General features: G+C 49.3%; 1 protein-coding gene across 1 annotated transcript in view; it reads left to right on the top strand.

The window, feature by feature from the left end:
• CLCN7 (chloride voltage-gated channel 7) overlaps nucleotides 1-14481 on the top strand; it is a 65321-nt gene that overhangs the window by 34166 nt on the left and 16674 nt on the right. The window contains exons 8-16 of the mRNA XM_019540053.1: nucleotides 959-1021; nucleotides 1798-1881; nucleotides 2300-2393; nucleotides 3877-3941; nucleotides 4642-4758; nucleotides 5253-5307; nucleotides 5889-5949; nucleotides 11288-11426; nucleotides 14235-14328. Of these exons, the coding sequence (XP_019395598.1) occupies nucleotides 959-1021; nucleotides 1798-1881; nucleotides 2300-2393; nucleotides 3877-3941; nucleotides 4642-4758; nucleotides 5253-5307; nucleotides 5889-5949; nucleotides 11288-11426; nucleotides 14235-14328 (772 nt within the window). The remainder of the gene's footprint in view (nucleotides 1-958; nucleotides 1022-1797; nucleotides 1882-2299; nucleotides 2394-3876; nucleotides 3942-4641; nucleotides 4759-5252; nucleotides 5308-5888; nucleotides 5950-11287; nucleotides 11427-14234; nucleotides 14329-14481) is intronic.

Here is a 14481-nt window from a genome sequence, read left to right on the forward strand (position 1 = left end):
GCCTTTCTGGCATCCTCCACAGCAGCCCTTCTACTCTTGTACTGGTGTCCCAGGGCTGCTAGGCACTATTCACCCATCCTTATGCTTGTCATGGTCTGAGTACATTCATGGGACAGCTCTGCTAGAATAGCCCTGGACTCTTTCTTTTTTAACACATACAAGCAGCGGTAGCTGTTGAGTCCTCAGGTTCCAGCAGTTGCATTATATCCCCTGCATTTTGAGTGACCCTGGGGACCATTTTACCTCCAGGTGCGTCTGCTGTAATTGCATCTTTTTTAATCAGAGTTCTGTGGGCCATCTGATAAATTGTGTCAGTGCCTCTTTATCCAGGGGAAGAGGTGGTGAGGGGGTAGGATGCATGCTTTGACAGTGGGGGAACGGTTTTGTAGGTGAGCAGGCCCATGAGATCACAGTAACAGTGAGCTCTAAATGGCACACAGGATGAGGAGGGTCTTACTGACATTGTGTTGTCTGTATGTGTATATGGGACCCTCTGTGTAAGCAGCAGGGCTTTGACGCATTTGGGGTTTTCTGCTCTGGGCACTTTCTGGTCCCTGGACATAGCGGGCTATTGGCCTGTATGCCAGGATTTCTACTGGCTGCTGCTACAAGGGTTTATATTTCAGCTGTCAGAGAGGCTGTTGCAAGGCAACTTGTACTGAACAGGGTTAAGAAGCCAGCTCCAGGCTGAGCAATGACCCTCAGTCAAGAGCCAAAGGGCTTGTCTTTGACATCCTTCATTTCCACCCCTGTAGCCGGAAAGGTACTGGGTACCTGCCTTAGTTGTTGCCTGTTGCTTGTGATCTCTGGGAAGGTGAAGAATGGCTGAGGCAACCAGGCGCTTTTCCTCCTCCCCCTAGATCAAAGTGTCTTTGTTGCTCATCTCCCCCACTCCAGCATGGCCAGTGACTTGCAGATTCCTGTGCTAGCAAAGGACTTTCCTTTTTTTTTTTTGCAGACTCTGATGGTTAAGGTCTGTGGAGTGATTCTCTCAGTGGTTGGAGGCCTGGCTGTGGGGAAGGTAATCTGCTGAGGAAGAGAACTGGACTCTCATCAACCCCCTTCACAGAGTGATCTTGGCTCACTGTCAGTGCGCAATGACCACCCAGTGCTACACACTCCCTTCCTATATTGCTTGTTGCATGTGTCCCAAGATTACTATACCGTCATACACATCCATGTGTTTAGGGGCAGCTCCCTGTTTTCAGGGGAGAATTGTTTTCCTTGACTCCAGAGTCTATGCTGAACAAGGCTGAAGGCAGGGGCATAGCAGCCTATGGCCTTGCTGGGCTCTTACAAGAGGCCACATAGGAGATGAACCCTGTAAATTGCTGCCTGCTATACCAGAAGGTGCCCTGCCATAGAGCCCCATTGGGACCTTAGCAGGCAAAGGTGCAGTCATATATGTAACTTCTGTGATTACAAATGGCAGGTCTGTGTCCTGGAATCCAAGGGTTCCCTGTTAACTGCTGCATTTGTGAGCATACCTTTTCGCTGGCTGCTCCAGGCAGCATGCTGGTTTGTCTGTGATCATCTGAACCTGGCAGTGTCTCAAAAACCACTTGTAGAATTAGGAAGTTGGGGGTTGCCATAAGACTTGCATTTCCTGAGAGGGTATTTCCTTTCCTGGAGCTAGGGCTAATGAAATAGTATATTCCCACTCTCAGCCTCAGTGTGGCCAAAGTTCTTGGGGTCCAAGTCTGGTAGGAGCTAGTTCCCTGCACATATTACCATCTCAAGCCAGGTTCTTAAAGGAGAAATGGGCTTTTTGCCTAATGTCTGCTTTTCTGTTCTTAGGAAGGGCCAATGATTCACTCTGGAGCAGTCATTGCAGCTGGGATCTCACAAGGAAGATCCACATCTTTGAAGCGTGACTTTAAGGTTAGTTAGTTCACCTGAAAAGAGGGTGGTGAGCATGTGCATGCTGGGAAGGGGATGTGGCTATCAAGTCCTCCTCCAGAAGAGGAGCCAAGTTTTGGACCACCTTGAGTTGCTTTTTTCTAAGTTACAGCAGGTGCCTGTCACTTTCCCAGTACAATCTATGGCTAGGAGAATCTGGTCTATGTGAAAGGTGGTATGTATCCTGAATAGGATGGAAAGCCACTCTGTTAGCTGTGAGGTTCACAATAGGTGGCCAAACCATATGTGACAGAGGAGGACTGGAGGGTGATAGCCCCATCCTAGCAGTGGGAAGGGTGCATTGGGTCCAATACACAGTTTCTCTGTTGCAGGTTCTTTTGTGTTTGAATCACTTTTAAGCAACCTGTGCAGAGGTAAAGTCCCCTTTGTTGCGTTTCAGATCTTTGAATACTTCCGCAGAGACACAGAGAAAAGGGATTTTGTCTCGGCTGGAGCTGCTGCTGGTGTTTCGGCTGCTTTTGGTGCCCCAGTTGGTAAAGCATCATAGTTCTTCTGCTATTGTATATTCATGCACAGACCAGCTCCTTCCATAGATTTCATAGATTTCTAGAGTCGAAAAGGACCTGGTAGATTATTGGGTCTGACTGCCTGCTCCAGGCAGGAAAGAGCGCTGGGGTTAAGTAACCCCAGCCAGATGCCTAGCTAATCTCCTCTTGAACACCTCCAGGGTAGGGGAAAGCATCATAACCGTAGGAAGCCCATTACATATTTTGGCAGTCCTTACCACAAAGGATTTCTTCCTTATGTCCAATTTAAATCTGTTCTCCTTCAGTTTGTGGCCATTATTTCTGGTAACCCCTGGTAAACAACAGAGTGTCCCCTATTCCCTGCTGACCCTATTACTGCAGGGGATGTGTGCATCACTATGCTATTGTTAACTACTTCTTCAAGGGATACCCAATTTCAGCATCTAGATCAGCGTTTCTCAAACTGCGGGTCACGACCCAAAAGTGAGTCGCAAGAATATATGAAAGGGTCATGGACCAATTTTAGAAGTGGATCAGCAAACTTTAAAAATGGATTCTTCTTTAAAGGAGAAAAACATGGGAAACCATGGTTTTTCCCTTGCAGCCTGGAAAAACCTTGGAGACATATTCATCCCCCCCCACACTTTACCCCGCTGCCACTCCCTCGTGGAACTGCCTTGCAGTGATCAGTACAAGATCAGTCAGAAAATTAAGGCCTTTCCTGTGACTGCTGGGGGGCAAGGGGAAGTAGGTTGCACTTGATATACCTTGGGCAGCAGCCCCCTTCCCCCACCAGCAGTTTTGGGTGCTGCTTGTTTCCTGTTGAGCAGTTTCTGAAACTGCAACTTTCAAATCTCCCCCTGCAGTACTTGTTACAGAGCTTGGATAGCGCTGGAACTGAATCCCTTTCCCCAAACTATAACTTTCCCTGTCCTCTTGGTGGCAAAATACAAAGTTCTCTACCGTGGCAGTTTGTCTCTGCTGAGATTATGTCTGATACTCTGACAACTCCCTCTTTTATTTTTCAGGTAAACCCCTGAGAAATAAGGTGTGAGGGCAGGGACCTGTGAAGTACAGATACAGCCATAAGACATGTGTGCTATTCAGGAAGTTATCTCCTCCACTGACTTCACTTTGAGCCTTGAAAAAAGAGTCCCAAACAACTTGGGTGGAAGAAAGTATGATGTGCCCTGGGTTGAGTAGAGCTAAAAGGCCTGTCAGCCCCACCAAGTCCCTCCCCTTCACAGTCAGCCATAGCTGAGAGTATACATATAGAGGACACGAAAGGTCTTCATGCTGTGTTCTTGTCTCTGCATGCCCGAATTGGGTTTGTGAGATGTGATTTGCTTACTGCATATATGCAGAGCTTGTAAGTGAAGGCTGTTGCTCCAACTGGTGCCACAGCTCTGGTCCATGGTAGTCCTTGAAAAAGGAGGTTGTAGGTCACTGAGCAGGCTTTTTCTAATGGTGGTGTGTTTTGTGTTCCAAGGGGGAGTTCTCTTCAGCTTGGAAGAAGGAGCTTCCTTCTGGAATCAGTTCTTGACATGGAGAATTGTAAGTGTCAGAAACCCAAAGTGAGGAGGCAGAGGCAAGGTCTGCTTGCATGCTTATGCAGAACCTGGTGCCATGGGACTGTGGGCACTTAGCACTTGTAAAATACCACCTCCTTGAGCACTAACTTCTGAATTGGCTTTTGGTGTCATAGCCTTAGTTTCAGCTACCCATTTCCCCCAGGTTACCTGGACTGGGGAGGGGCAGAACTGCTCTGCCCTGTGTCCTGGATATTGGGTTTGTGGCTGGTGCTCCATTCAGAATGAAATGGCAGAGTGAATCTAGGGCAAAGCTTTCTTGGCACAAAGCCTGAGATCAGAAGGGAAGATGCTGTTTCCCTTCCCAAGGAACTGCCTGGAGTTGTAGGAGGCAGCACTGGATCTTTGGCTTGGATAAGAGGTTCTGCCCTATTTCCAAAGGAAGACATGGCTCCTGCCCCATGGCACTTCTGGTGTGTACAGATTCATGGATTTGGGCACTGTGCCTTGGTAGGCATACCCAAAAACTATTTTTTCTTAGCTGTCTTCAGCCCTAGAGTGACTTCTGCTGCACAGCTCTCTGAGTGTCACAGAGGGTGGGTTGAAGTGGTAGGGAGCCCTTAGTGAGTGAAGAAGAGGTAGAGGGTGTGGTGACAGGTAACCAATGGAGATGGAAGAGTTGTGGTCTGTCTTATGCTATGAAACTCTGTTCCTTGTCTCCGTAGTTCTTTGCCTCCATGATCTCTACGTTCACACTGAACTCAGTCCTGAGCGTTTACCATGGGAATGCCTGGGACCTTTCTAACCCAGGGCTTATCAACTTCGGCAGGTTTGATAATGAGGTGAGGCATTGGAGGGGTGCTACCAGGGTGTTGGATGTCCTATGCCCATGCCTGCCCTTCTGGGCATCATTAAGGTTACTGAGACAGTCAGGGCTAGCTGTCCCCATTTGTAACATTTCCCTAGAAGTTTTGTTCTGGGATGAATACTGGGTAGCTCTGTCTTTCTGGAAAGCTCTAAGCTCACTACATGGTGTGTCATGACAGCCAGAGTTCTGCAAAGACCAGGGGTTCCAAGATCAGCACCTCCAATTGTGAACCTCTTCAACCAAGCAAGTAGTCCTTTTACAGCTACTTCCAGGCTCAGATTCCACAAGGAAATATGTAGGTTATGTGGGTGTTGGGGCAAGCAGCTGCACTGCAGCATTTGCTCTCCAGTGATGGTTCTGCAGCCATCAGATGTGAAGGCTGGTGTTCTTTGGGCAGAGATGATGACTTGGCTTTCATGTTGCTGCCATGCCAAAGGAGCTCAAAACCCTATTTTTCTTTGTTTACAGAAAATGGAATACACGATCCAGGAAATTCCAATCTTCATAGTTATGGGAGTGGTTGGTAAGGTTGTTCTTCTCTTTCAATGTAATTAGTCTGGGTCATCTCCTGTTCCTTGTCTGAATCTTACAGTTTCCTCATTACATCTCCTGAGGAGAATGAGAAATCCATTAAAGACACTGAAGCAGAAGACTTTTGTTGAGCTTCTTGTTTAAGGCTTCCAAGGGCTGTAACTAGTTTATCAGGACAAATTTAAGTTTCTTGGTAAAGGTGAAGACTCTTTAATTCTGTGTTCCTCTGTTGCTTGGTAGTATTTGGAGTGTGACAAGGGCTTCCAGAAAGCCAGGGGAAAAAGAAAGTGTGGTGTTTAGAAGTGGCAGGAGGGCTTCTGGCTATGAATTGTAGAAGGAAGTTTGGACCAGATAAGATGTAAAGAATAATCTAATAAACCATTTCTGTTCAGATGCCACCTACCACGCACGACACAGCGCACATTTAAAAGCCCATACTTCATTTGTAGCTTTTGTTGTTTCTGTCTTCCTCTGTGTTGTCATGTGGTCACTAAACAAACCAGCTCTATCATGGCTGTGACTGCTCAGATCTGTCTGTGGGGTTTTGCAGATGTTTCCCTTTTGTATTTGCAGGTGGAATTCTTGGAGCAATGTTCAATGCCTTGAATTACTGGCTCACCATGTTCCGCATCAGGTGAGAACTAAATAAAACTCAGTCCCTTGGTATTAGCACTGGTGCTATTCAGGCAGAGGCCTGTAGAGTTGAACATGAGAAGGCTTCTAGATGCACCCTGATGCATCAGTAATTAAGCTGGGACAGTTGGCTAATCTGACACATCAGAGTACAAGCCCTCAAAAGCAAGAAAACCAGCAGTTATGTATGTCATGTTTCCAATTGTCCATGTGTGATCAACCCTTCATTCTTAAGGACAAAAAAATCCACGTTTGTTCATTCCTTCCACTCTGACCCAAAACAAATCTTCTCCTTTCATTGTAAGCCCAACTATATAAATCAATGATCCTTTCAGAAAGACTTTATTATGACACATGTACACATCAATAGCTTGCTGATCAGCCTCAAATATTTTTAAATATGTTCGCAGAGAGACAGTTTCCCACTGAGCAGCTGCTCCTTGAACATCTTGTATAGGTATTTAATTAAATTATCCTGGCAACTTGTCAGTTTATTAACTGTAATTCCTGTGTAGCAGTATTCTTTTGAAGGGAACATTTTGTTTCTAAATTCCCATGAGAGAAAAAAGACTTTTGAACAGATTCATGGCTCAGAATTAGGTTTGTTGTGTTATGATATAATTGGAATAACAGAGACTTGGTAGGATAGCTTGCATGACTAGAGCACTGTTATGGGTAGGTACAAACTGTTCAGGAAGGACAGGCAAGGGAGAAGAGGAGGAGGAGTTGTACTTTATGTAAAAGAGCTATATAATTGCTGAGAGCTCCAGTATGAAACTGGAGATAGGCCTGTTAAAAGTCTCTGGGTTAGGGTCAGAGGTGAGAGCAACAAGGGTGATGTTGTGATGGGTGTCTGCTATAGACCACTAGACCAGGAGGAAGTGGTAGAGAAGGCTTTCTTAGAACAGCTAATGGAAGTTTCCCACTCACAAGCCCTGGTTCTCATGGGGGACTTCAGTCATACTGATATCTGCTGTGCACAATACAGCAGTGCACAGGCAATTCAGGAAGTTTTTGGAGAGTACTGGGGACAACTTCCTGGTGCAAGTGCTGGAGTGGCCATGCTCTTGACCTACTGCCTACAGACAGGGATGAATTAGTGGGGAATGTAGTAGCGGATAGAAGCTTGGGCAGCAGTGACCACAAAGCTGGATAGAATAGCCTGGTGGGCCACATCCAGCCCCCGGGCCTATTTTGCCCAACACTGATCTATGATCAGGTGACTGGCTCTATGGATGCAGGGAGACCAGTGGATGGTGTGATGTATCTTGATTTTAGCAAGGCTTTTGATACAGTCTCCCATAACATTCTTGCAGGCTGGGTGAATGGACTGTAAAGTGGATAGAAAACTGGCTGGAGCGTCGGACTTAGAGGGTAGTAATCAATGGCTTGATGTGTAGTTGGCAGGAGGTATCAAGTGGAGTGCCCCAGGGTTCAGTCCTGGGGCCGGTTTTGTTCAATGTCTTCATCAGTGCCTGGAAGAAGGCATAGAGTGCACCCTCAGCAAGTTAGCAGATGACACCAAGCTGGGGGGAATAGAAGATATGCTGGAGGGTAGGGCTAGGATTCAGTGACCTAGACAAATTGGAGGATTGGGCCAAAAGAAATCTCATGAGGTTCAACAAGGACAAGTGCAAAGTTGTGTACTTAGGACAGAAGAATCCCATGTACCAGTACAGGCTGGGGGCTGGCTGGCTGGGCAGCAGCTCTGCAGAAAAGGACCTGGGGGTTACAGTGGACAATAAACTGAATATGAGCCAGCAGTGTGCCCTTGTTGCCAAAAAGGCTAATGGCATACTGGGCTGCATTGGTAGGTGTGTTGTCAGTAGGTCAAGGGAAGTGATTATTCCCCTCTATTCAGCACTAGGGAGGCCACATCTGGAGTAGTGTTTTCAGTTGTGGGCCTCTCACTACAGAAAGGATACTGACAAATTGGAGACAGTCCAGCAGAGGGTGACAAAAATGATTCAGGGGCTGGGGCACATGACTTATGAGGAGAGGCTGAGGGAACTGGGCTTATTTAGTCTAGAGAAGAGGAGACAGAGGGGATTTAACAGCGGGCTTCAACTACCTGAAGCGGGGTTCAAAAGACAATGGAGCTAGACTGTTCTCAGTGGTGGCAGATGACAGAACAAGGAGTAATGGTCTCAAGTTGCAGCAAGGTACGTTTAGATTAGATATTAGGAAGAATTTTCTAGGAGAGTAGTAAAACACTGGGACAGGTTACCCAGAGAGGTGGTAGAAGCTCCTTCCTTAGAGGTTTTCCAAACCCAGCCTAGACAAAGCTTTTCTGGGATGATTTGTTGGTGATGGTCCTGCCTTGAGTAGGGGGTTGGACTAGAAGACCTCCTGAGGTCCCTTCCACCCCTAATTTCTGTTCTAATATTATAAAAGCCTAAGTTTATCTGTCTGTCTGTTTGTCTGTCTGTCCATAGTGCTTTATTCACACTCTGATTGGCTGACAAACAGCTAATCGGAGTGCAAACAAACGTTTGAACAGGAGTGAGCTGGCGGCTGGTGGAGCACCACCATGATGGTGAGGACACGGGACAATGGACGACAACAGGTCCCTAGAGGCAGGGGCAGTGGAGCGGACGGAACAGAGGGTAGTGATGGCATGGAGGTGGCAGTGGCAGTGGCAGTGGCGTGGGGGGGCGAGCGAGGTCGGGATGCTGTGTGGGGGCGGGCAAGGCCACAGCTCTGGCCCCAGCCCACCCCTCCCCCCTTCCGTTGTCGCCACCTGCGGGGCTTGACACGGGATGATGCGGCGGCGGTGGAGGAAGGAGCAGTCCCAACATAGGTGGGGGAAATAGTGGGTGAGGGGAGGGGTGGGCCCAGGCCCCACGCGGGCAGAGGGGGAGCAGTGGGCCCAGGCTGACCCAGTGGTGGCAGAGAAACGGGAGGAGTGGGCTTGGAGCCAACAGGGGAGGAGGGGTGTGGGGGAGGAGTGGCCCCGGGCCTGGGGTGGGGAAGAGGCTTGCTCCTCCCCTCCCCCAGCTGCAGCTGCTGCCGCATTGGGTCGGGCCTGCTGCTCCCCCCCACTGCCACGGCAGGCCGCCTCCTCCCCCCCTTGGGCCCAGGCCCAATCCTCCCCCATGGCTCTGAGCCCGCTCCTCCCATTCCCCTGCCACTGCCAGGTCAGCCTGGGCCTGCTGCTCTCCTCACAGCAGCAGCAGTGGCGGGCTGGCTTGTGCCCATCCTCAGGCCAGTTCTATCCCACATCAAGCCAGGGCCCGCTTCTCCCCTCCTGCCACCGCTGCGGGGGGGAGTGGGCCTGGACCTCATGCAGCCGGAGGAAAGGAGGAGTGGGCCTGGACAGTGGGGCACAGGGTTCCCTCCCTGCATGCTCCACCCCCATCATTCCTAATGGGCAATTGGCTAGTAGTTCTGTGAAAGACATTTCATTCTATTATGTGAGTATTTGAACAATGTAAGATCTATGACTGACTTAACAATCAGTTTCCTGGCTTTTAAATGCTAGGGTTATATGATATATAAGCTCGTCGAGTACCTGTGCAGGGAGGCTGCTCTGATGCCTTGTAATTACAGCATGTCAGAGCAGACTCTATTAATTAAGTCCTGCTGCAGTGTGATATTTAGTGTTCTCCTGCAGCCTCTGTGTCTTGTGAGTTCAGCGTCCACATGCTTCAAAATGGTGGTGGGGGCACTTTAACTAAAGTTCGTTCAACAAGCTTTAGTTAAAGCATCCCCCCTGCCATTTTGAAGTGCAGGATGCTGAATACACAAGATGCTGTAGACACTTTAATTGGAACAGCTCTTGGAGCCACTCTAGTTAAAGCACCCCTGCCCCCTCAGCCTCCAGAGCACATGCAAAGGCACCTATTAAAGTTTTGTAAATCTTACCCTGAGTGGCTTATGCCCGATTTTCAAAATCAATTTTGAAAACTTCAGCACCAAGTCACATTGCTTCAAAGATCTGCTGAAGTGGCTGTGTTCCATGTTAGAATTGTTGTCCACTTACCCAGAAAATCTGTTTCACAATTATCTGTTTGTGCACCTTGCGTTTCATTAACAATTAGCTCAAAAAAACAGCAGCTAGTGCATATTGGGAAGGATACCATGTCGTTCCGCAGACAGAACACAATGCAGAACCAGGGGATTTGGAGCAATGGAAACTTCTATTGCTCCATCTCATTGCAGCCAGAAGTCTGTAACAACCGTTAAGTTTGTAAAAAAAAAAAACAAAAAAAAACAAACCCAACTTGCTTAATAAAACTGCTGGACTCTTAAGGCCCTAGTTGCATCCCAAAAGGTCTGCCTTAGGGAGGAATCACTTACAGGAACAGAACTGAGGAAGTGTCTTGTTACCCTTCTGTGGCAGCATTAGGGAGTTGAAGAATATCCTGTCAAAAGATGGGGTCCTTCCAAAAAGTGGCTGCTCTGGGTTAATGGTAGGTATTTGCAGTTTGAAATGTTTGTCCAGTCAGACTGTTTGTGGTAGTTCTCTTCAAGGAAAGGCAGGAGACCACCCATTTCCCCTGAAACCTTCTGTCCTCCTCCTCTGACTCCTTGTGAGAACAGTTGATGGGAGAGGCCTATTTCAGAGATGTGAGGACAGCCCAGAGTAACTACATATAAAGCTTGTCTTGCTTCTGGCCTCCCATGCCTTAGCCCTACACATCAGTTTCCAGCATGTTCTTGTACTTGCATATGCTCAGGACATTGTCACCAGGGTTCAGTCTAGCAGTGGGATCCATAGTGGCTTCTGCAATATGCCTGGGAAGGGGTCGAAGACTGCATCTATCAGGTTGGTGGGGTGTGTCCATTTCAGCAGAGGAGACCTCCCCTCTATGAACATATCTCTTACATAAGTATATATGTGTTGCTGAACCCAGTGACATAACATAAAGTCTCCTGCTAAGGGCACTGGGGCTGAGGCACCAGTGCAGGCTGGCATCTAATTAACATACCCAAGGTTCTTGTTTGCAATGCAGCCCCATGTGGTGCCTCTGGGACAGTGATGAAGCTAAGCTGTATGAGACGGAAACAACAATTCCTCAGCCTCCTACCTACAGCCCCTTTTATATTGATCCATTGCAAATGTGGCTGACTGCACCTTGAAATGCTTCCTCTGTGGTGGCCTCTGGTTGTAGTGTTTGTAGTACAGCATGTACAGCCACAGATTTTGCTGGAAGAATTAGATGGCAGCACCTTGGCTCAGATCGGTGTTGTGATTGGGGTACAAAAAATGCTGATGCATCAGAAGAGAGCTGTGGACAGAACTGGTGGGCTGTTTGGCGCTTGGGCTCCTGCCAGCTGGTCCCTGGGTGGCAAAAGGCAGTGCTCTGTGTTCAGTTGGCATGTGTTGTTCTCCTCAGGTACATCCACCGCCCATGCCTGCAAGTGGTTGAGGCCATGTTGGTGGCAGCAGTGACAGCAGCTGTGGGATTTGTGATGATTTACTGCTCCAGGGACTGCCAGCCCCTCCAAGGAAATGCTGTGGCCTATCCCCTTCAGGTAGGAGACAAGGCTGTAACATGGCCCCAGCGGTGAGGATGGCTTCTGTTCAGAAACACCTCTGAATACTGTGTTACACAGCTTGGCAAGGTGATCCCAGGGCTTCTTGGGATCAGGCCTGGGCAGGGTGGTCTTAATAACTTTCCTGCTCCTAAGGAGAAGTGGTAACTGAACTTGGAGCCTAGAAAGGCAGGGGTGGGGTCCAGAGTACAGAGAGGTGAGAGTAATTTTTTTAATGGGCAACCAACAAGGCAGAGATGTGTATCTGGTGCTAGAACGGTGGTTCTCAACCTTCTTAGACTCCAGGCACCCTTCCAGAACTTCCTTTAATTTGACAGCATCCCCAGCTGAGAATCACTGCTGTCCTGTCTCTCCTTATTACAGTAGTTCTCAACCAAGTGGTGCCACCAATGCTGTCAGGTGGAACTGCCGTGTGCAGCTTGTGCACAGCCAGGTAAGCCTAATGTAGGCAGGAGCATCTGCTCTTGCTGCAGCCCTTTTTGGTCTGACCCCCCTGGCACCTCCTGGAAATGGAGATGCACAGGGTAGTTGGAACTTCCTGCAAGCCTCTGTTTCTGGGAGGAGTGTGCAGGAGCAGACTGGGAAGGGCTGTGGCAAAAGTGGATGCTCCTCCCTGCATTAGGTTTATCTAGCTGTGTGCAATGTGTGCCAGGGCAGTCACTCAATTGAAAACCGCTGTCCTAGAGGAGGGATCAGCAACCTAAGGCCTGTGGGCTGGATCAGGACCATGAAGAGACTGGATCCAACTGCCCTAGCTTGGGAAATTTTGTAGCAGGCTTCAGCCAAAGTGGCAGAGGAGACTTCCCCTGGGTCCTACTGCCTGCTGTTCACTTTGTCATTTGCTGCTGTGCAGGCAGCACAGGCATTGTGTCTCAGTTCCTGCATTTTGCCTTGTTCCATATTCCCTGTGCAGCATCTGCTGATTTCTGGGTCAGATGCAGAGATTTGCAGCCTTCGGCAGGGGCTGGGTAGCAAACATTGTCCTATGGTAGCAAAAAGATTGCCAATCCCTGTTCTAGAGGAACTGGCTTCAAACCTGATACTGGGAGCTTCGGCATTTCTATTGTTGCCAGTCCCTTCTCACTGCTAGGACTGTGGGCAGGCACTAAAGTGTATGCTGAATGAGGCAAGGCTCTACTGGGGTTTGTGTTTTGCTGAGTACAGTGTTTAGTAGGGGTCCAGCCAAGGACTTCTGGGTTATGGGATTAATGCAGAAAAGCAGATCAGTTCATTCATATTCTGTTAATAGAACTCACAGCATCCAACTCAAGAGCTTGGAAATTGGGGAATGGCAAAGGAGAGGTCACTAGTACCACCTTCCTTATCTTGGGTGCAGATTATGAAGCATGGCAATTGGCAGGTCAATGGCTCTCTAGTTGCAGTAATGCAGGGTTTTAGCAATGTACCTGAGAATGTGCAATAGGGCTGAATAAAGGCTGTGTTTGTGAGCAGGGTTATAACCGGGGATCTGAGTTTTCCATTTCCTGTGGAAAAATAGAGAAAACCATGGATTTCCCAGTTTCATCAGAGAAAACCATGGATTTTCACTTTTAGCAGGGAAACCTGCAGATTTCCCCCTTTTCTAGCTTGCAAGAGCTGTTTGCAAAAGGGGCAGGAAACCCCCAACCCTGCCTGGAAGGGAAGGGAGAGGGGGAAAGGGCGGGACCTGACACCAAAGGCTGCCTCAGGATACCTCTAGGAATGAAAGGTGAAGTGGGGCTTGAGGGTTGTGAGGCAGGGCTGGCAGGGAAGCTGGCTGGGGGCTGAGGGAGCAAGGATGTGTTGGGGGAAGACATGGAGTGCCTGCCAGCTGGCAGACACTCCTGGTAGGAGTTTCCCCAACACCTTTTGCTCCCTCAGCCTGAGCAGGTGGGGAGAGGGGGAGGGGAACAGAGTGTACCCCAGGGCGCTGTGGTGGAGGGGTGCTGCCAGCCCCTCAGCTCAGCTCACTCTGTGCGCGCTTGCACGTGCAGGGCTGGGGGTGAGGGCAGCAATGTCCCTCTGTGGGCCATGCACACTCACGTGGCCAGGGGGAGGGGTGGCTCGCATGCAGTGGCTGCCACCACACCTTGCACCATTTGCCCGCAGTCAGCAATGGGAAAGCTGCACGGTATGTGGTGTGGTGCTAGCTGCCACATGTGAGGCAGCTCTCCTCCCCCCCAAGACACACACACACACACACACACACACACACACACACACACACACACACACACGTCCCAGTGCAGCGGCAGCTGCTGTGTGAGCTGCACCCTCCCCCAGCTGGACAGCACTTGTGTGGTCTGCAGACCGACAGCACTGCTGTCGCACCTCCCCCCCTGCTGTGTCCCTGCCCCCTACCCCAGCAGGCACAGAGATGCACTCCTCCCTACCATTCTTGTTCTGCCTACCCCACAATGCCTTCCTCCCCACCCCCAGCCCCCATACACACCTACCTGCTGGAGTGTGTGTGTGTTTGTCTGCATGTTTGTGTGTTTGTGCCTGCATGTGTGGGGCTGGGCGGCTGTTGTGTGGGGTGTAAGGGGCATGAGCAGGGCTGTGGGGGGGGGTGGTGAGGGGCACTAGCAGGTCTGTGGGGGGCTTTTAATTTTAGTCACGGATTTCAAGTTTGTGATTTTGTATTGTGGAAAACCAGGATCCCTGGTTATAACTGCCTTATAGGTTTCCACCCTTTCCCATGCTGCCTCTGAACAAATTCTAGTGCTCTGGAGGCTTTTCTGTACTAAGATTGTGTGGGCTTTCCCAGCTCTAAAAGAAACACTCAGTCATTTTCTTTCTTCCCCCCAGCTCTTCTGTGCCGATGGCGAGTATAACTCGATGGCTACTGCCTTCTTCAACACACCAGAGAAAAGTGTCGTCAGCCTCTTTCATGACCCTCCGGGTTTGTTACTGCTCATGTAATGGGACCTGAGTTATGGGTGGAACAACATGAGCAAAACTGGAGTGGGGCACTGGTTACATTCCTTGCTTTGGTAGCAGTAGCAGCTCTCCCTTGTGGGGCACAATATACCACCCCCTTTCCCTGATGCTCCCT

This window comes from Crocodylus porosus, unplaced genomic scaffold (genome assembly GCF_001723895.1).
Source record: "Crocodylus porosus isolate Cpor-Errol unplaced genomic scaffold, CroPor_comp1, whole genome shotgun sequence".
Taxonomy (NCBI): Eukaryota; Metazoa; Chordata; order Crocodylia; family Crocodylidae; genus Crocodylus; species Crocodylus porosus.